At 47.7% G+C, this 22,473-nt stretch overlaps 1 protein-coding gene across 1 annotated transcript; it reads right to left on the reverse strand.

Annotated features, from left to right (window-relative positions):
* Positions 1-5,594: 5,594 nt before the first annotated feature.
* Positions 5,595-22,131, reverse strand: LOC136158762 (histone-lysine N-methyltransferase PRDM7-like). The gene is given in 12 exon segments (XM_065920582.1): positions 5,595-5,894; positions 9,885-10,094; positions 11,263-11,378; positions 11,759-11,952; positions 13,021-13,088; positions 13,568-13,839; positions 14,053-14,154; positions 14,983-15,139; positions 16,932-16,981; positions 21,110-21,217; positions 21,537-21,650; positions 22,056-22,131. Coding segments are annotated over 12 exon segments (1,767 nt in total).
* Positions 22,132-22,473: the final 342 nt, after the last annotated feature.

Raw genomic sequence — 22,473 nt, forward strand, 5'->3', positions numbered from 1 at the left:
GGGGACGACAGAGGATGAGATGGTTGGATGGCATCAGGACTCAATGGACATGAATTTGAGTAAACTCCAGGAGTTGGTGATGGACAGTGAGGCCTGACATGCTGCAGATCATGGAGTTGCAAAAAGTCAGACATGACTGAGCAACTGAACTGAACTGAGGATAAAAATTTGTTGTGTCATGCGTTGAAGTTATGTAAGAATCATGCTATTGTTTTAATAAAACCGGGATCAGCATAGGGTTCGGATAAGTCAATGGCACCCCATTCCAGTACTCTTGCCTGGAAAATCCGATAGACGGAGGAGCCTGCTAGGCTGCAGTCAATGGGGTCACAGAGTCAGACACGATGGAGTGACTTCACTTTCAGTTTTCACTTTCATGCATTGGAGAAGGAAATGGCAACCCACTCCAGTGTTGTTGCCCAAAGAATCCCAGAGACCGAGGAGCCAGGTGGGCTGCCGTCTATGGGGTTGCACAGAGTCGGACACGACTGAAGCAGCTTAGCAGCAGCTGCAGCGGCAGCACAGGGTCATACAAAACAGGTCCACACCCCCCTGGCCCTGCTTTCTCACATCCACGCCCCCGTGCCCTGCATCCCCACATCCACGCAGCGCAAGCCAGCAGTCTGCCTCCTCTTTCCAGTCAGTCTTTGGGCTTCGCTAAGGTGATTTAGCCCTGGGGAAGGAAATGGCAACCCGCTCCAGGATTCCTGCCTGGAAAATCCCATGGACTGAGGGGCCTGGTGGGCTATAGTCCATGGAGTCGCAAAGAGTCGGACACAGCTGAGCGACTGAGGTGTTATACAAAATTGCCTGTATTGCCGCCGTGTTTGCATCTGCCATCCACACCATCATCCAACGAGCAGGAAGGATATAATCCCTGTTCCTTCTCAGCCAGTAAGAAATTGGAAGAGATTATTAGTGGTAAAAAGAATTAGTATTGTAACAAGGAAAAGGAGTGTTTGAAGAATCAGTTAATGTTGCGGTCTGAGTGAACGGATCATATTGCGAAGTCTATAATTGATCATATGACAAATAGAGCCACCAGCACACATTATTGAGACATAATCTATTTTAGAGCTGAATGATAGCTTAAGGGTTTGTAGTGTGATTCAGTGCCAGTTTGAGATAATAATCTCTTGGCCTGTATACATGAATATTATTGTTGGAATTAAGCTAATGGTGAAGGCATATGAGATAATCTTACATATAGAGGGTATGTGGTGGTTTTATAAATGTTAGTGCTTGTTATTATGATCGATGATATATATAGTGAGGCTAGAGTGAAAGAGGAAATTTAATTTATTACTTTTATTTGGAGTTGCATCAATTATTTGGTTCCTAACACCAATGGATAAAAGTTTGAAAAAGCCATGCTGTTAGTCATGGGAGCATAGAATCAGCAATTCTTATATACTTCTGTGGTAAATAAGAAGGTATTGTTTTCTCTTCCTAGATTCACAATCAAGTGTTTTTTTCTAAACTATATATACAGTATAGGGGGCCTAGAATGATTTTTGGGTTTAAGGATAGGAGTAGAAGAGGTAGGATGGGTAATGATATGAGAGCATTTTCTCATGTAAAAGATGGAGAGATACTGTTTATGTGGTGTGTGTATTTGCCTCACTGTGTTGTAATGACTATATATAAAGAGTATAGGGCAGCAATTAGTATATGAATTCCTATATAAAATAACTGCAATGTTTGATCACGAGAAGCATATTACTGCAAATAGCTCTCCAATCAAGTTAATAGTTGGGGTTAGAGCTAGGTTTGTTTAACTTGCTGGTAATCATCAGGTTGCTATTAGTAGGAGGAACATTTGTAGGCTTTAGCCTAGGATTATTGTTTGGCGATGGACCTGGTAATTTGAATTTGCCAGGCAGAAAAATGCAGAGTATGTAAGACTATGGGCAGTTATCAGGGCTGTGGCTCCTGTAAAACCCCAAGGTGTTCGGGTAAGGATGGCAAAGTGCTATGTGGCTGACAGAAGAGTACGCAGTGAGTGACTTCAGGTCTGCCTGGCATAAGCAAATGGAGGTGGTTATAATTATGCCTCATAAGGACTATAGAATGAGTGGATACCCTATGAAGTCTGTTGCTGGGTTTCAAATTATTGTAATTTGTAATTCGTAGTATACCATGGCATCCAAATTTTAGTAGTGCTGGCAGCATAGCCAGAACTATGAAGCCTGCATAGGGGCCTCTTCATGTGCTTTAGGTAGTCAAAGGTGGAGGCCATGAAATGGTATTTTTACTATAAAGGCAGCTATGCATACTAACCATATGAAACCATTGGATCAAGAGTTGGATACTCATTGGGCTGAGCATTAGAATAATGAAAGGTCCTATAAAAGCTACATCTGCTGACCTCAGCCTCCCACTCCGTCCCTCCACCGCCCCCTCCTCCTCGGAGAGTGCCAGTCTGTCCCCTCTGTCCCCGAGTCCATTTCTGTTTCATGTGTGTGTGCTCAGGTGTTCAGTTGTGTCTGACTCTTTGCAAACCCATGGACTGTAGCCCACCAGGCTCTTCTGTCCATGGGATTCTCCAAACAAGAATTCACCGTTGGGTGAGCACAGGCTTGTGGTCACTCTGACCTGTCTCAGACCTCTCAAAAGCCATCTGCTCGGTGAGTGTAGGCACGTGGTCACTCTGTTCTGTCACAGACCTCTCAGAGGCCATCCGCTGGGTGAATAGATGTTTGTGGTCACTCTGCTCTGTCACAGACCTCTCAAAAGCCATCCAATGGGTGACTGCAGGCTCGTGGTCATTCTGACCTGTCACAAACCTCTCAGAGGCCATCCGCTGGGTGAGTGCAGGCTCTTGGTCACTCTGGTCTGTCACAGACCTGTCAGAGGCTGTCCACTGGGTGAATGCATGGTTGTGGTCACTCTGGTGTGTCACAGACCTATCAGGGGCTTTCTGCTGGGTGAATGCATGCTTGTGGTCACTCTGATCTGTCACAGACCTATCAGGGGCTGTCTGCTGGGTGAATGCATGCTTGTGGTCACTCTGCTCTGTCACAGACCTATCAGAGGCCATCGGCTGGGTGAATGCATGCTTGTGGTCACTCTGGTCTGTCACAGACCTGTCAGAGGCTGTCTGCTGTGAGTACAGGCTCATGGTTGCTTTAGTCTGTCACTGACCTCTCAGAAGCCATCTGCTGGGTGCATGTGGGCTCCTGGTCACTCCGGTGCACAGTTTCCACAGGGTTGTCGAGAGGCACCGTGTGGCTACCCCAGCTGGGGGCCACCTATTGCATTCTTGCTGCCCCCAAGCTACTTCTGGAGAAGGCTAATCCCAATGAGAAGCTACTTTCAAACTTCAGCGCACATCCCAGGAACTCGTCTTCCAGCCTAAGTAGGTCACTCGGGGTTTCCTGTGTTAGTGCTCACAGCTCACAACCCCTAGAGAGTGGCCCGTATCTGGGGACACATGTCCTCTGCTGCTAAAAGTGACATTAGACTGTGTTCCCAGGGATGGACCACAAGGGGTGATGGGAGAACGTCTGCCCTACCTTCTTGGAGGCACTGTGCCCCCAGCCCCTGCCTTCTCCCCACTCAGGTATGGAATGTGGGAGAGCAGGAGGGGGAAGCTGGGTCCCCAGTGAGACCCTCTCAGCAGAGCTGGGCCTGGGTCAGGCTTGGAGGGTGTGACCGAGAGTTTGCTGGACAGGACGGCATATTTAGAGGGCCTCCTGCAGTGCAGGTTTCAGGGCTAGATAGCAAGTAAGTGCAGAGCATGGTGGCTGAGCTGACGGCTGTGGATCCTGCAGGCTGAACGCTAAGCCCTGAACGTTGGAAGGTTGTCTGGAGTCACAGGACGTGCTTGCTCTCTCTGCTGAGATGATCTCAATGGGGACCTAGGTTCCCCCTCCTACTCTCTAGAAGCCATCAAACTGAAGCCACTTCTCATGGTGAACCCTGAGGAAACTCAGGAAAGAAAAGAATACCTGCTTTCCAGCAGCTGTCAGACTGCAGCCACTCCCCACTGTGAGCCCCGAGGAAACTCAGGAAAGAAAAGAACACCTGCTTTCCAGCAGCCATCAGACTGCAGCCACTCCCCACTGTGAGCCCCGAGGAAACTCAGGAAGGAGAAGACAGGATGCTGGTCCCAGGTGTTAAGGTGTGTGTCAAAGGGGATGATTTCAGTGAGATGGCTGGTGCATGTTCCCACACACAGAAAAGTGGTAAGTTCCTTAACTTTAGATGCTGCCCCCTGGTTTTGAAGTCCTAAAAGATTTGTACTGAATAAAACAACTCTCAACATCTGTATTATAATATTATTATGTCTATACATATGAAGTAGAGACTTTCCAAAGAACAACAAAGACATCTCAACACTCAGCACACTGGCACCAGTAGTGGGCACTCCCCAAAAGGTGCAACTAGTGGAGCAATTAGAACACTCATCACCCTTTTCCTATAAGATTGTGGAATGGACGCTGAGAGTGGGGAATTGTTACGGGGAAGAACAACATCTGACTCCATGTTGAATGTTTTACTTTAACCTTTGCTTCCTGTTGGTCTGTTTGCTACAGGGATACTGTCCATACATAATGGCCTGCCTCAGGAAACCCCGCCCCTCTGCCTCTGTCCAGGACCTGTCCACCTGTGGATGGCTACAGGAGGGAGAAAGTAACACATCTCCCTCCGATACTGGCCATTCCAGGAGATATTTGCCAGATTAATGGCCTTTTTACTGTATTTCCTCACCTCCCAGCTCTGTCTTCTATAAAAGACACTGGCATCCAGACCCTGACAAGATGGTTTCTTGGAGATATTTTCTGCTATCTTCTCAATCTCCCAGCTTTCCAAGTAAAGTCATATTTGTTGCCTCAGCACCTCAGCTCTGATTTATCGGCCTGTTGTGAGGCATGCAGAGCGAGCTTGGACTTGGTAACAAGCCCACATGCCTTGAAGTCAAAAAATCAAAACATAAAATGGAAGCAATATTGTAGCAGATTCAATAAAGTCTCTGAAAATGGGCCATATAAAAAGATCTGAAACCAAAAACCAAAAGGAGCTCAGTGGTTGTCTGAAATATTTAGAAAGGAGTTTGTGCCCCTCTTGCCAATACCCCCTGAAGCCACAGTGGACAGTTAGGCCTGTCCATTCAGGACACCCTCTCCAGTCCCCAGCTGGAGGTGCTCTGCCCCCAATGCCCGCCTGGGTCTCAGGAGGTGGCAGGGACCGACCCTTGGGGGTCTCCTCTCTGGTCCAGGGGAGCGTCACACCAGCCACCCTGTCTCCCTGCCCATAATAAATAAGGAGCGTTGTCAGCACCTGGGTGAGTGATGCTGTGGGCACCCGGACTGCCTCGTCCTTGTGAGATTTCGTGTGAAGACAACACAGAAGGGGAACCAGCCAAGAGGGATCCAGGCAGCAGTGAACCGCTCTTCACATGGACCCTGTGAGACCCAAGACTCACTCTGCCCACCCTGCTCTGACTTTTGGGAACTGGCCTGTGTCATTCTCTGCGCAGGAGGTTGGAAGGACAACCTGGTCACTCTTCCACCTCCTGAGACCCAGGTGGGCCCTGGGGGCAGCAGCACCTCCACCTGGGGTCCAGAGAGGGTGTCTTGAATGCACAGGGCCTACCGTTCAGTGAGGCCGGCCCTCGTCCACAGTGTTCTGACCTGCTGCGGGGTCTCGGGTTCCCTGGCATCCAGCTCCCCCGTCGCCAACCCCAGCTTGGTGTCCTGGGAGCCCCTCACTGGCGGGGACCCCGGAGGTGAAAGCTGCATGCCCAGCGAGAAGGAGGAGAAGCCGGTGGGGCAGGGGTCCAGCATGGAGTGTCCAAGGCCCCTCTGCTCCCCCAGGAACACCCAGCCCCGCCTGCCGTGGCCTTTCTCCTCTTTAGTGTCTTTGTGGCTGATGTTGCCAAACACCTTCCTCTGGAACAGAAGGCTCCATGACCGTGGAAGGGGTGGAGGTGAGGAGGTGCTGTAGCCCTAAACCCAGAGAGCTTCAGAACTAACTTCCCTGAGCCCTGATCGTACTGCCTGTTACATCTGTACCAACCGAGGCCAAGATTCAGGCAGATTCTCTGTGGAAACACTTTCCATGTCCAATGAGAAAACCAAACTAGGCCAAGATCTGGACAGATTCTCTGTGGAAACACTTTTCTGTCCAACAAGAGAGGACTTGTTAACACACAGCTGAACCCCGAGACGTGGGATGTGCTGTAACTGTCGATCCTGCAGGGAAGGTGTTTTAGAGGCTTCTTCCCAGGCGGCTCCCCGAGGCCGCTGGTGTTACTGGACCCAGAGGCGGAGCACTCACGCTTCTCTCCTCACTGCAGTTCAGATGGTGCCCCAACCACACAGCCCTGCTCCCCTGCCTCCCTGGGTTCAACAGAAACCCCCTGGTCACAAATCCAAAGCACAGTCTTCTTGGTGAGCAGAGCAGAGGTCAGTGGGAAGGTGGGTGGAGCCTGAAAGCTTCTTTGTAGAAGAAAATCACGGACGTGTGTTCCCGTGTGTGGTGGCCGGATGCTGTAGTAATTGATGTTCCCCACACTTTATGGGTGGGTTTTAGTTTCTGTGTTTTCTCTATTTCTTTTTTTTTTAAACGGCTGCATATTATGAGAAAATTTTGCAATCAACCGTGAGCACTTGCAAAATAAGAACTTTTTTTCTTTTCCTAAAATGTTTCAGTTTTCAATGGTGACAGATGAACCACCTCCTACTTTTAAGTATTCATTTGATTGGCTGCGCTGGGTCTTAGCTGTGGCATGCAGGGCCTTCAGTTGCCGCATGTGGGAAATAGTGCCCTGACCAGGGATTGAACGTGGCCCCCTGTGTTGGGAGCTCAGAGTCCTAGCCTCTGGATCAGCAGAGAATGCTGCGATCTCCTACTTAAAAAAAGATTAGTTATTTATTTTGGCTAATCTGGGTCTTTGCTGCTGTGCGGGCTTTTCTCTGGTTGTAGGGCATGGGATCTGCTCTCTCGTTTCTGTGCTGAACTTCTCCCTGTGGTGGCTGCTTTGGTTCAGAAGCAGAGACTCTAGGCTCTTGGGCTGCAGTAGTTGTGAAAGGACTTAGTTGTTCCACGGCACGTGGGGTCTTCCCAGGTCAGTGATTGAACCTGTGTCTCCACGGGTGTGGTTGACCTTAAGAACCCCATTGCCCCCACTCTGTGTCGGAGCTCAGTTCCGGGTCTGAGCAAGCGTGGCTCCCTGGTGCTGTCCCCAGCCTCACTCACCCAGGGTGGGGGGGCTTTGTGTCCACCTTGCCCCCTCGTGCAGCCTGGTCACCCCGGGACCTGTGCTGTGTGAGCATCTGCTCTGTTCACAGCGCACCTCGGGGCCCATCAGATTTCACTCATGAAAGGGAAGTGTAAGGATGAACTATTCCATGGTTAAGAATTTCAAGTTCGCGACGTTGTTGACCAGAGCGTACGGGGACAGGAACGAGGCCCATGCATAGAGAAGCCGCGGTGTGGGATTCAAGGACCCTCCGTGTGGGAGTGGGATGGGGGCTGGACGGGGATATCCTGCAAACGCGGCTCCAGGCTCTGTGCTCGGCAGGGGGACGACTGTGGGCCCTGCCTGTCTGTGGAGGGGCCCTGGGGCTGCCCAGCTCAGCAGGAACGGCAGGGGTGGGAAGGGAGGTCGCCCTCCCTTAGCATCCCTGACCTCACACCCCCTCATCAGGGCATCCTAGTGCCTAAACGGCCCCTTCCTCATCTATCTGAAGACCTGGAAGGTGTGGGGGCTGGAGGACATGCAGGAAACAAATTCTGTAAAGCAGTAAAGCTATTGAAAAATAAAAGAAAATTAAAGAAAAAAGAACAAAGGGCAGCAAAGGTGGGGCTTGCGTTCTCAGCCAGCCTCTCCCAAATTCCGCCTGTGCTTACGCATCAAACCAAAATGCTGGTGCTCCCACCCTGTATCACAGATGAGAATAGAGACACAGAGAGGTTGAGCATCTTGCCCCAGCTCACGCAGCTGCTGGTGCCAGGGCTGAGAACTGGACCCCTGTGGTCGAATCTGGAGTCCAGATGCTGTGATGACTCCGAGGGAGCGGCAGAGACCAGATGGCCCATGCTGAGCCAGGCGGGCGTGCAGACACACACACGTGCACGTGGCCTTCACATTTGCGGCTACAGAAGTGAGAGGGAAGCAGAGGGCCACCAGGAGAGGCCAAAGGAGAGTCACGGTCTATAAGGAGGAGAAGCCACACTTCCCAGGAGGCCGGGGAATCCCTTTACTGGTGAGTCTGTCTCAAACCCTAGATTCCTCTCCCTGGACCCAGGAACTGACTGTCCAGTGACCTAACTGAGTTGGCTTCAGAATTATGCCTTCCCAAGTGTTCAGCTACGACGGAACTCCACTGCTGTCAGTGATAAGGGGGAATGAGTACATAGTCTGCCCTTCAGATTTGTGTGGAGACAAAATTTATTAGAAGAGGAATACTAAGTAACCATGAAGGCAATTGGCATGAACATCTCCAGAACACTTCAGAAACCCTCTGCTCTTTAACTACCTCCTCTCCTGTCATGAAAGTGGATGGTCTATGTAGCAAATAATTCTGTGGTTACCATGCTCTTTCTTTAAAATATTTATTATATATTTATTTATTCTGCTGTGGTGTGTCTTAGTTGCAGCATGTGGGAGCTAGTTCCCCAAGCAGGTATTGAACGTGGGTCTCTGCATTGGAGTTTTGTCCCCTGGACCACCTGGGAAGTCTCTCCTCATTCTCCTGGGCACAGTAACAGGTCACAGGCCTCCTCTGAGGCCCCCTTAGAGCTGAGGCATGGGGTGGCTGCAGAAATCCTCCTGTGGCTAAGGTGTGGTTTGTTGGTCACGACTCACTCACACTCCCTGCAAACATAGGGCTACTCCCCTGTGTGCGTCCTCTGGTGGGTGATGAGGAGGGCCTTCCGACTGAAGCTTCGCCCACAGTCCCTGCAAACATAGGGCTTCTCCCCTGTGTGTGTCCTCTTGTGTGACATGAGATTTGACTTCTGACTGAAGCTTCGCCCACACTCCCTGCAAACATGGGGCTTTTCCCCTGTGTGTGTCCTATGGTGGGTGATGAGGAGGTACTTCCGACTGAAGCTTCGCCCACACTCCCTGCAAACATAGGGCTTCTCCCCTGTGTGTGTCCTCTGGTGTGTGATGAGGTTGAAGTTCTTACTGAAGCTTCGCCCACACTCGCCACAAACATAGGGCTTCTCCCCTGTGTGTGTCCGCTGGTGTGTGATGAGGGCTGACTTCTGACGGAAGCTTCGCCCACACTCCCCGCAAACATAGGGCTTCTCCCCTGTGTGTGTCCTTTGGTGTGTGATGAGATGGGACTTCTGACTGAAGCTTCGCCTACACTCACCGCAAATATAGGGCTTCTCCCCTGTGTGTGTCCTCTGGTGTGAGATGAGATTTGACCCGTGATGGAAGCTTCGCCCACACTCCCCGCAAACAAAGGACTTCTCCCACGTGTGTGTCCTCTGGTGTGTGATGAGATGGGACTTCCGATGGAAGCTTCGCCCACACTCCCCGCAAACAAAGGACTTCTTCCACGTGTGTGTCCTCTGGTGTGTGATGAGATGGGACTTCCGATAGAAGCTTCGCCCACACTCCACACAAACATAGGGCTTCTCCCCTGTGTGTGTCCTCTCGTGTGTGATGAGACTTGACCTGTCCTTGGAGCCTTGCCCACACTCTCCGTATGTGACCCTCATAATCCCTGAGACCCCTGCCCCCGTGAGCAATGTGCCTGTGTCCTCTGGATTCAGTTTCAGGCTTGTGCTGGGCTCGTCTTTCATTCTCTCATGCACCCCAGAACCCCCCATTTGTCCTCCAGGTGAGAAGGAAGAGGCCCTTGAAATCCTCTTCAGCCTTACGCTTTTCAGCAAAGGTTGGGGCCTGTCCTTGGTCTCCTGACCCTCAGGTTTGTCGCTCGGGCTGTTTGGATCTGAATATCGCCGATTTTGATTGCCTGGGCAGGGATCCTCTGGTTGGAGGAGGTCTCTTTCAGATGGTCTCAGGAGGGTCTGAGAGGGGTGACTGCGTTGGATGTGTTGGCTGAGGAATTTCTGACTGGAAAAGGCCAGAGAGCAGGAGGCACATGGGTGGATCTTGGGCGTCGGTTCTGCTGAAAGAGGAAGCTTTTGGTCAGGTAGCTGGTTTGCCGTGGTCAGGCCCTCCCCACTCATCATCTAAGTGTTGACAGTGCAGGATCTGTCTCCCATCAAGTGTCTTTACAGTCCACTTTTCCATTCCACTGTTATTCTCTACATCTACAGAAATCCAGGACGCTGGTGTCGAGGGCCTTTTCTACATATCACCCAGATAGGGACCTTCCAGCTGCATCAGAGGCAACGTCTCTCCTGATAGAGATGGATCTGCAGGGACTTTCCCTGCGGGTAAGTGTCTGAAAAGTCACGTCACAGTGGCCCCAGGTATTTACCCTACTGAGGGATAAGAGTTGATGTCTTAGGTGGAATCTCCTGAGAGGCTCCCTGTGAGGGGAAAGGGTCTATTAAGCTAGGGGCGCCTGGCCTGGAGCTCTCTGCATATGGGAGGCAGCACAGGGGGTGGTTAGAGCAGGTGTGAGTAAATCTGAGTTTGTGGCTCCTTGTTCAAAGAGCAGTCTTTGTGCCGATCTCTGCAGGAAGTGGGTTTGAGCCTGGACGAGACCGAGCAGACCAGGTCCCACTGACTACAGGTCTGTATCCTGCTACCCAAACGGATTCACAAATTGCTCCTCTCTCAGTTTCCCATAAATCATAAAATAAAGGCATATCCTTTCTCCAGCCTCACTAGTACTCATACCTCATTTATTTCATTCAGGCTTAGTCCATTTAACATGCACTAGGAAGCACTGTTTAAAAATACATGTCCAGCCAGACTCTTCACAACCTCACTCCCAAGCATCCTCAGCCAGCCCACACTCCCCTCATGTCTGGCAATGAACTGACCTCTGAGGGGACTCCCCGCTGCTGTCTCTTCCCAAAAGTGAACCAACGCATCGTCTTAGCACAGAGAACGTGCTGCTTGCAGCTGAAAGCCTGCGGTTGTTCTGTGTCACCCAGGAGGACCCCTGTGGCCTGCACGTGGACACAGGCCCCGAGGCTTCCGTGTCCCCTCCAGAGTCCTTCCTCTCCCTCTGTGCTTCCTCCCGCGACCCCTGGCATGGCCTCTCTTCCCGGCCCTGGGGCTGAGGCACTGGCTGCTCCCCTGCCTGCAGTCCTTCCCAGCAGTTGTTATCTCTGCAGAGGCCCTGCCCCACCGGCCCGCACCGCACCAAATCCTCTGCTCACACTGACCCGAGGCACGTCCCCTGCGCTGGTTTTCCTCAGCACCAGCCCCTGTCTGGTATGAAGCCCCTGCTGCCCCAGGGCAGCGGTTCTGTCTGTTTTGGTGCGTGGAGCCCCGTCTGGCACAGAACGTGAGCTCACATGACAACAGACTGGAACTGTAACTGAATGCGCATCACTGTACACGTGTCTTTTAGAAATGGGAGGAAATGAGGAAGAAACAGGTAAATGGGAGAGAGCTGGTATTTGATAGAAATGTTGCTTTTTGCTTCTCAGCCTTTCAGCAGAAGGTGATGTTGCACATTTTTTTGCATGAAATATTAAAAATTAGAACATTTTTAATATAAAATTTTTCCTAACAATCATATGAAAAGAGTGAAATTCTGAGGCATTTTAATTGCAAGTCAACTGACTTTGGACTGGATTGTCCTCTGCTTCGAAATCGGACCTCGGAGGCTCCCAGGGTCGGGTGGGGTGCTGGAAGAGGGGAGACACTCACCTCTCCCGGCCGCGAGCTCACTCTTCCCACTGCTGTTCCGCCTGATGCCAAGGTCCTGACCATACTCGTCCCCGTACCAGACCAGCAGCTCACAGCCCGGCCTGACCACCCGGCAGGTTCGGTAGAAGATCTGCCCGTGATACTGGAAGGCCACCAGGTTCTGCTCCTCGTCGTCCCGGGCACAGTTCACATACCTGGAGTCGAGGCCGGGAAAGGGAAAGAAACCTCAGGGGATGAGTGCCTCCACTCTCCGCCCATGCCCAGCTCCTTGCCTTCCGCCTCTGAGACCGCCCCTCATGTGGACCTTCTGTTCACACCTTCGACCAGGCCATGTGAATTCCCATGCTTTTCTCTCCTTACCTAAGTAGCCATTTTCCGGAGCCCAGTTCCAGACTCATCTCCACCTGGACTGTCCGTGAGGCTGGTGACCTCCAGCTCCTCTAAACTCTGAATTAAGTTCTCTTTCATCCACAGAACTTGGTGCTCCTTGGCTAACATGCAGCCCTCAGCATTCACCCCAGCCTGCCTTCTCTCCCGAGGCTTTCTCCCATCTCCCCACGTGTATCCGGGGTCCTATTCCCTTGCCCACCCTCTCCCACGGAAACTTGGAGAGAGCTCTGATATAGCTTGAGACACGGAACAGTAATAGTCTGTTCACTGTCTGCCTGCCCTGATGAAAGGAGAGGCCCTCAGAGAATGGCCCTGCTCAGGGCCATGCTGCCCCTCATTCCTTCTGAGGCCTCAGGGCCCACTTCTCACGGGAACCAAGCCTGAGGAGGATGTTGCCCACAGAGAGTCAAGGTCTCCTGTGTTAGGTCATCCTGGCGTGTGCAGTTACTCAAAGATAGAAAAAATAAGGTTACTGTTCCTAAAATCAATTGGCTAATGTCTGTTTGCAGTATGTTCTCCAAAAGGACATGGGTTGTGTGATCTGCTTCAGTACCGATGTTCACTGTCTAAACCAAAATATAAAGTGCGTGGTAAGTGTCCATTAAGTGAGTTAAAGTGTCCCTGGTGAATCTAGACTCCTCAAGTTGTTCTCAAGTCCACCAGTTTTGTTCAGCATATAGACTTGTATCTTGACGGCACATGCCATATTTTTATTTCCTTCTTTCCAGTGTCTTTTGAAATGAAAGAGCATGATATGGAGGGAAAAGAGGAAAGGAGATGTAAAAGCTGTTGAGGGAGCTGGGTTGAGAAGGAAAGGGGCGTGGGATGGAGGGAGTCTCAATGTCTACACACTGCAGACTCACTGCACTCACCTCATCCAGTTGGCCCAAGACGTGTCCTTTCCATCCACATACTCGTAGCAGTTCCTCCCTTTGGTGATCTGAGTGTCAGAGAAAGAGTTACAAGCTTTCCTATTTTTTTTTTTTTTTTTTGGTAGGAAGCAACAGAAGAGCTATTTCCCTGTGTAGTCATTGGTACTTTTCAGCCTGCATGGATTCAACTGCCTGTCGGACCACACGGTAAGCTCCTTACTCATCATTCCATGTCTGAGTCTCTTGGTTCATTGAAAGCGAGGGCTCCACAAGGAAGGAGTCACTTCTGTGTGTCAGTACACTGTGTTCCCACCTCTCCTCTGAGCTTTAGATAGAGGTCTAAGTGTCTGTACACTGTGGTCCCACCTCTCCTCTGACCTTTAGATGGAAGTCCTGTGTTCACGCCCATGGCACACAGTACCCAGGGCTGACTGTGTCACTGACGACCATGTTATCACCATCTGCATCCTCATATGTAGACATGAAGTACCCCCCACCACGTACAAGTAATTAGAGGCCAGAGGAGAGGGCAACGGGTGCTTCTCACCATCCAGGCGTATCCACTGCTGGCAGCCTCTTCATCGTCTGTGATCTGGCCCTCATAGGGCCCAAAGTGCAGGCCCAGAGGAAGTTCAGACGCCTCGTTCCACACTCCAAGCCCAGCGTCAGGGATGCCCGACAGTCTGATGCCTAACCCAGGGGGCAGCGTGAGGGCTGAGCGATTGGCATGCCCCTTTTCCACTGCACAGTCCTTTACAAATGTTGGGGGCCCATGGGAAGCACAGCTGTCGATGAAGTAGTTCTGACAATCCTCACAATCTGGAGGTGAGAACAGGGATGAGAGGAGGTATCGTGATGTTTCTGGTCGTAAAGACCTTCAGAAAGAAATGGGGCATTCAGGGCATTTGGCCTCGATCCTGCACCCCAAGTCATAGAGGAAGGGGATGGCCGGGGGACCAAACGGTGAGGTGGAGTTAGTGGGCCAAGGCCTCGTAGCCCCTTCTCCGTGAGTGGGCCAGCGGGGTCACTCACAGAGGTAGTCGTCATCCTGGGGCTCGCTGACCTCTTGGTACACGTGGCCCTTTCTTTCCCGTAGCCTGTACCTCTTCACTCCAGTCTCCTTTCTTCTGAGTTCTAAGATGGAGAACAGAAGCTAAGCCACGCTGGTGGGATCTGGGGAGTTAGTCCATGTTTAATCAGAAAGTGTGAGATATCCTTCCTGTTCATCTATACACTTTGTTAAAACTTTCTTACATGTAGTTTTCAAACTTTTTCTTTTGTAATTTTATGTTTTAATGTTACAGGATTTATTTCTTGGCCTGGCTGCATGGCTTGTGGGATCTTAGTTCCCTGACCAGGAATGGAACCCCCACCTCCTGCTGTAGAAGCATGGAGTCTTAACCACTTAACCCCCAGTGAGTCCCTTCTCTATATTTTCTTTCTTCTCCCTTTAACTACAGGTTCAGGAGACTGAGGTTCCTCTGACCACAGATGCCCAGTTCAGGGATAGCATCCTGCACTTCCCGTTAGTAGGTTTCACTTCCCAACCTACCTACTTAGGAAATAGTTCACTGACACCTCTACTCAGACAATATATGTTAAGGGCACATGACACGTAATGCACTGAGCAGAGGTCTGGGCATGAACACTAACAAAGCACGGTTCCCATTATCACAGCTGGTTTTATTGAACTACTTGTAGGTGTCAGACTTTTGCATTTTATATAAGGCTTTCAAGCACTGTATGAGTTATGTATCCTTATGTTCACTTTACAGATAGCAATCAGGACCTCAGAAAATGTATAATATTTTCCCAAGTCCCCCGTGCTAACTTCATGTCTCAGATCAGTCCAGCTTAAACCCCACCTCCCCAAAGTCCATGCGACACACCTAGGCCACACTTATTAGTTTTTCTACAGGGGTTAGAGGAACTAATTAGAGGAACTCCCCAAATTTCTCTTACCGACTTTGTGTCTGGGGAGCTGTCCAGGGGTCCTTGCTTTTCTGGGATGGGGCACTGGTTTCTGAGCCTGCTTGGAGCCACTTGTCTTCAGCGATTCTGCTGCTTCCGGCAATTCCTTCAAACTAGATTCATTACTTAATGGTGCCCTGGACATTCTCTTCCATGTGAGTAAAAGACAACATGCATTTCTTTAGTTCTTTAGGACTTTATGAAGTGTTTTCACATGCATGACTTGAGTTAATACTTTGACAATTCTTGGAAATACCTGATTTTGCGGGGGTGGAGTCTGAACACTGGAGTGTAAAAAAGGGACCTTGGAAGATAGTGAATCAAAACTAGAATTCATATCTGAAGGCTCTTCCCCTTCAACTTTCTGCATAAAATTGAGAGCAAGGCAGGGAGAATAGCTGGAAGCCAGGGAAAGAAGAGGGTAAGGGCTGATAGAGAGATCTGGGGGGTTTCTATTAATTAGTGGCCCTTTGATGGACGAGGAACTATGGTAAATTACAGAGGGGACAAAGCACATCTGGGAAATAAGGTGACAAAGCAGTGAGATTAAGAAGAGAAAAGATGATCAGCAGAAACACATTTAGATAAGAAAGAAAATGAGATAAAAGCTGAAGGTTGCCATGTCTTAGCGACAATGATTGGAATTAAAGTAGCCGGTCTCATCAGTTCTCCTTGAACAAGGCTGTATGACCAGCTGGTTCTACTCAGTTTCCTGATCCATGAATTGGTATACAGGCTAATTCTTAATATTGCGGTGGACGTGAAATTTAATAACCTTCAACAAATTGTTGTGTGAGCTATTTAATACAGTAAAAACGTGAACGTACATCCCTGGTATCAATTTATTCCCTAAACTGCATCTGTATTTCAAGTGCAGCTCACAGATTCTATCTTCATCATTCTTTGACCTTTCTACTCCTAGATGAATGCTTAAATGTGGAGTCACTCATTCACAAAACCTTCAGGGGGCCCTCAGGGGCTTTGAGCTGGGCCTGGACTTCTGAGAATGAATGGGTGTGGACTAGTCTCTCAAAGCTCGCAACACAGGGGCAGGCTAAGCAAATGATTCCAAACAGGAGAGTTGCCTATTAGAGCTCAGGAAGGAGTTGTTACTCCCTCATACAAGAATGAGCATTTGAAATGATGCCCAGATGATGAGTTTCTACTCAAAAGCAGGTAATCTATGTGAAGTCCTTCTGTTATTTTCTTATTTGTTTCTTTTCAGTCATAAACCTGAGGCTTCTCAGGGTTGCGAGTTGCTTCCTCTTATTGGGGTGGGAGTCTCTGAGGTAGGGATCCTGTCTCCTTCTTCATCTTGGACTGTCCACTCTACAAACTGCCCAGCATGTCCCTAAGCTTCTTCATCTTGGACTGTCCCCTCTACAAACTGCCCAGCATGCCCTTAAGCTTCCCTTAGTCAGATGTCTTAGCATATCCCTCTCTAGCAAAGCACACAAAACTGACGTTGAAAACATCTCTCAGATGAATGATACAAAGATGTATGAATAAGCTTCAAAGAACTATGGAAGTTTTAATCAGTTTGTCAGGGGTTTAGAGAATGTGCATTGGCTTAGATTACACTACCAGTGATACTGTGATCTCAGGCATATAATCAAATATTTTTTACCTCTTTTTTTGAATCTATAATGGTGATAGTTATATACCTACTTTTAGGTACTGTAGGACTGATTTAAGGTTTAAGCAAGTTTATTCACATAAAATGCTTAAAGTCTGAAATATTTTGAAAATAATGTAACAACAGAACCGCCTACTACTGTTGTTGTTCTTACTAACTGTAAAGATGGTGATATCAGACATTGTGCTAAAGATTCAGGACAGGAAGGCCGCAGTCTCCAGGATCTCTGTGTTTTCTCCTATTCTCACCTGTGACTAGATCCATGAGGAGGATATTTTGGCAACAGGATTTGGGAAATACTCACCTTCTGGTGTTTACTGTGCTCCACTCTGAAGGCCATTGAAGAAGGTTTACCTAAAAAACGATGAGAATCAGTGTTTTGGTTGGTAAATGCTTCTAAACTCTGGGTATTCTAATTAAGGACACGTAATTCTAAGCCAGAGAGTGACAAAGACAATGATTACCAAAGGAGGAATGGAAAATGGTTTCTGTATCATCAACTCCCATGGTTCCACTGGGAGCATACATAATTTTCTTAAAATTATATGAAAATATGAAACTTCATCTGTGCCTCATCTGATGTTCATAAAGTATCTAATAAATTTACTAGTCTTTCATGACAAAAGTACTCATCAATGTAGAAATAGGAGGAAGTGACTGCGATATAATAAAGGTCATGTATTGAAAGTCAACCTCTAACATCACCGTCATCAGTGAAAAATATCAAGAAGAAAAGCCAAGGATGCCCATTATCAACATTTCTGTTCACCATAATATTAGAAGTCCTAGCTAGAGCTTTAGGTTAGAAATGGAAGCAAAAGGCTTCCATTTGGAAAGAAAGAAGTAAAATTATGTCTGTTCACAGGGGCATGGTTTTATGTGCAGAAAAATCTTTAAATCCACACACACAAAAATCCTCCACAGAAAGTTGCACGGTACAAAATCAACATTCAAATATCTTTCCATGAGTGAAGAATGACCATTCCACAAATTAAAATAAGAAAATAATCCTATTTATTTTTTATTTTTTTAAATCTATGATCAAGAGCTAAATTAAAAAACAATATTTCTTTTTATTTATTTGTTTGTGCCAGGACTTTGTTGCAGCATGTGCAATCTAGTTCCCTGACTAGGAACTGAACCCAAGTTCTCTGCACTGGGAGTGTCGAGTCTTAGCCACTGGATAAATAATGTTATTTATAATAGCATTGAAAAGAATGAAGTAATTAGGAATAAACATCAGGAGATGAAAGACTTATATGTTGAAAACTACAAAATATTGCTGAAAGGAATCCGACAGAAATAAATAGATAGGCGTCTCATGTTTATGGATTTGGAGGCTTAATATTATTAAGCTGTTCATACCACCCAAAGCAATTTAAAGATTCAAAGCAATTCCTATTAAAATCCCACTGGAATTTTTTTCAGATATAGAAAATCCATCCAACAGTTAACACGGAATCTCGGAGCACCACATACAGGCAAAACAATCTTAGAAAGAACAGCAAAGCTGGAGGCCTCTGATTTCAGAACACACTACAAAGGTACAGGAGCCAAAAGAGTGTGGATTTGGCAAAACATGTGTGCTTAGTCGCTCAGTCTTCTTGACTTTCTGTGACCTCTTCGACTGTAGCCCACCAGGCTCCTCTGTCCAGGGGATTGCTCAGGCAAGAATACTGGACAAGGTTGCCATTTCCTTCTCCAGGGGATCTTCTTAACCCATGGATTGAACCCACATCTCCTGTGTCTCCTGCACTGAAGGCAGATTCTTCACCTGCTGAGCCACTGAGGAAGCTGGCTGGCTTAAAGACAGATATGTCAATCAATGGAACAGAATAGACAGCCAGAAATAAACTCTTTGGATACATGGTCTAATGAAGATGTGTCAAGATAATGGGGAAAGTTTAATCCCTGTAATGAATGGTGCTATGGAAACAAAATAACCATATGCAAAATAATGAACATCTTACATCTTGAAGAGAAATCAATTCAGAATGGATGAAAGACCTAAATGCAAGACTTGATAAGACCCTTAGAAGACAACAAGGGTGAAGCTTCACAACACTGAATCAGCAATGATTTCTTAGATTTGGTGCCAAGTGCACAAGGATTAGTAACAAAGTAAAAATAGACAAAGGAGATTAATCTTAAAACCTCTGTGCAGCAAAGGACACTGAACAGACTTGAAAAGGCCACCTACACGATGGTAGAAAATATTTGTAAAATATGCATCTGATAAAGGGTTACTAAGCATACACCAGTATGAAGGCTACCTATAAGCCAGGAAGAGAACCTGATGGACCATGATGGCACCTTGCTATCATATTTCCAAGTTCCAGGATTGTAAGAAAACAGATTTCTGTGGTTTAAGGAATGCAGTCTGCTTTGTTATGGCAGTCTGAGCTGACTAACAGTGAGAGAAGGAATTGAACAGACATTTCTCTAGAGAAAATACACAAATGGCCAACAAACATACAAAAAGATGCTCAATATTACTAATCAATAGGGAAATGCAAATTGAAACCTTCTGTGATGGGCAATATGTATAAGAAGACAATAGCAAGTTTGGTAAGGATATGGAGAAATTGGAACCCTTATACACTACTGTTGGCAATGTAAAATGTTGCAAGCTTTCTAGAAACAGTATGGAGTTTCCACAGAAAGTTAGAACTGCTGTATGTTCTAGCAATCCAACTCAAGAGTTTGTTTCCATAAAAAATTGAAAGCAAGATATTGACTAAATAGTGGGCACATGTATGGTCCTTGCCCCATCATTCCCAATGGGCAAGATGTGTGAGCAATCTAAATGTCTATTGGGGATAAAAGATAGAGATTATATATAAGATATATGTTATAGCTCTTATATCCACATGCACACAACGGAATGTTTTGAAGCCTTAAAAAAGAATTCTGTCACATGCTACGTCATGGATGGGCCTTGATGATATTATACTAAGTGAAATGAACCAATCAAAAAAGGCAAATATTGCCTGATTCCACTTCTCTGAGGTATCTAAATTAATCAAATCTATGGAAACAGAAAATATAATCGTGGTTGCCAAAGGCTATGAGGAGGAATGATTGGAGAATTGTTCCTCAGTGGGTTAGGGCTTCAGTCACGCAAGATGTAACACTTCTACAAATTTGTTGTACAGAAATGTGTGTATACATCCCCGGTGGCTCAGCAGTAAAAAATCCACCTGCAATGCAGGAGATGCAACAGATGCAGGCCCAATCCCTGGGTTGGGAAGATCACCTGGAGCAGGGCATGGCAACCCACCCCAGGATTCTTGCCTAGATAATCCCATGGACAAGAGGAGCCTGGTGGGCTCCAGTCTATGGGCAAGCAGAGTCAGCCATGACTGAGCGATTAGCACTGTGGCCACTAACACTAACGTGTACATAGTTAGCAGCAGTGTGCCATACACTCAGAAACTGTTAAAAAGGTAAATAAAGACGAGCAGGTGTATGGTGAACCGAGGCATATGTATTCCCTATGAAGAGTCTCTCCTTATGTCAAAACCTTTGCAGACAGCCAAATGTTTGGTTTTCATGTCCCTTTCACTAGTTTTAATAACCTCAGGGAACAGAGGGACTTCCCTGGTGCACAGTGGATGAGAATCTGCCTGCCAATGGAATGCAGTTTCGATGGCTGGTCCAGGGAGATGCCACTTTCTGCGGGGCAGGTAAGCCTCTGTGTCACAAACCACAGAGCCTACACGTGCTCTGCAACGAGAAGGGACTGACCGCAACCAGAGGAAGCCCGTGCACAGCAACAAAGACCCAGTGCAGCCAAAACTAAATGAGTAATTTTTAAAAATCTGGGAGAACAGAAATCCATAGATGGAGAATCATAGAACTATCTAAATTGTTTTCTCCAGTCTAGGCAGATTAACCCTTCTACACTGTTTGAGCAGCAGAAGAGGAAGTGAGCTGCTCACTTCTATTTTATAATAAGTGTACTTCATTTTATTTACATGATGTCATCTCTGGTCAGTGAAATGTGGGAAAGATCATGGAGAATAAACAGTTCTCTCCAAGCCTTTCCCAGAATCAAAATAATTATTTTAACCTTAGGGTAAGAAGATCATGGATTTTGTTTTATATACATACAAATAATGCATCTTGACATAATACGTTAATCATTTCCTCTTCTAAAAGATTTAATCCTATAACCAATCAGATTAATATTCAATCTGTTTGGTGAATTTATTTCTAAGGTTTCTTTAACTGCCTTTCACTAAGAATGTTTAGCAAAAGTAATTCTTTTCAAAAATAATGATAAATTTTAACCATTAAACTTTTGAGACTTACACTGGAAAACCTATCCATTCATCTTCATTCAGGCTTATGTAAATGTTTGGCCACAGCCACTTGGGAATGCTGAAAATTATGTTATCTTTGTTAATGGCTGAGATGTAGTTGAGACCTAAGCCCAGGCTGGTTTCAGGAAGACACCTCCAAATCCTCCTGGACTCTCACCTTGCTGCCTTGGTGTCCATTCTTCATCAGAATCCTCAGGGTCATCTACCTGGGGTTTGATGACCTGCCTGCGGTGATGCATGAAATCCGGTCGAGTGGCTCTGAAACCTGGAAAGAAGCAAAACATTTGTTCTAAGAAGGAGAAACAAAGCATAAAAGCAATGGAAAGTGTCACAAAGTCAGGGAATCAGTGGGATGGGCTGGGGGAATCTAGAACAAGGCAAGAATGTTTAGGCAAGAGGTGAGCTCTGCCCTGCAGGTCACCCTCCCTCTGGTACAGAACTGCAAACATTTCCTCCAGGTTAGTCTCCACACAAAAGGGAACTGTGAGCAGGTGAGGCCACCTAAGAGCGGGCCAAGTGAACACTGAGGGTGAAGACCTGTTTCATGTTTCCCAGGCTCACAGGCACCCAGCACTTCCTGTTACCTATAGCAATCAGCGCTTCGTAGTTTCTTTTCACATTCCTATATCGGATTTTTTCCCATTCTCCCATCTCTTCCCATTCTTCCTTGAAGTATACGGAGATGTCTTTGAAAGCATCTTTGTCCTAAGGAAAATAATAAATTTCATCAGTGATTTACTAATCTAAGTCAGACCTTAGAGCTGAGCCTTCTCCTTCACCTTCTGTGCGGGGAGTAGGCTGAAGCTCCTGGATGGTGTATGTGAGAAAGGGATGAAGACTTTCCTTCCCGACTGTGTCCTCCTTAACTGAACAAACACTGAGCATTTTCCTAGCTCTCCCTGGACACAGAGCAGTTGAGAAAGTAGTGTCCTGTTTTGTCCCACTCCACCCCACCATCTCAGACAGGACCAGACATTCCCACCCTGTGTACAGTCAGAGGGACGTCCACTCAGCTGCCCAAGCAAGCAGTCTGTGGTGCTTCAGGGACCAGCGCCGTGTCCTTCCTATAGAGCTGGCTTCGAGCCCAGCTTTGCCGCCTCCACCTCTCACCGTGGGCTTCCGTTCTATTCTCCCGGCATCTCCCTCAGTGCTCTCCTCTTGAGACGTGTTCAGCCTCATGGTCATTGGAGTGCTCAAGGCCAAGGTGCCTGTGGAAGAAAAAGGTGCTGAGATATCCCAGACCACTGTCCAGAGCCTGAGCTGCCTGCCTTGGGTGGAGTGTCCAGGGCAGGAAGGTGAGGGGAAAGTCAGGGTGAGGGTATTGGTGGGATGGACGGGTCCTGACTAGATATGACAGATCAGCCTAATATGAACTAGATTTGGTTTTTTGGTTCCCCTACAATTCAGCCCCTCTGAGGGAAGGCACTGTGAGGGATGTGTCTGTGGGTGGCGGAGGGATTCTTGAGGAGATCTGGAAACCCCTAACTGCTGGACTGGGGTCAGGCTGAAATCAGGGCTCTG

The sequence above is a fragment of the Muntiacus reevesi genome, chromosome 1, assembly GCF_963930625.1.
Source record: "Muntiacus reevesi chromosome 1, mMunRee1.1, whole genome shotgun sequence".
NCBI classification, from domain to species: domain Eukaryota; kingdom Metazoa; phylum Chordata; class Mammalia; order Artiodactyla; family Cervidae; genus Muntiacus; species Muntiacus reevesi.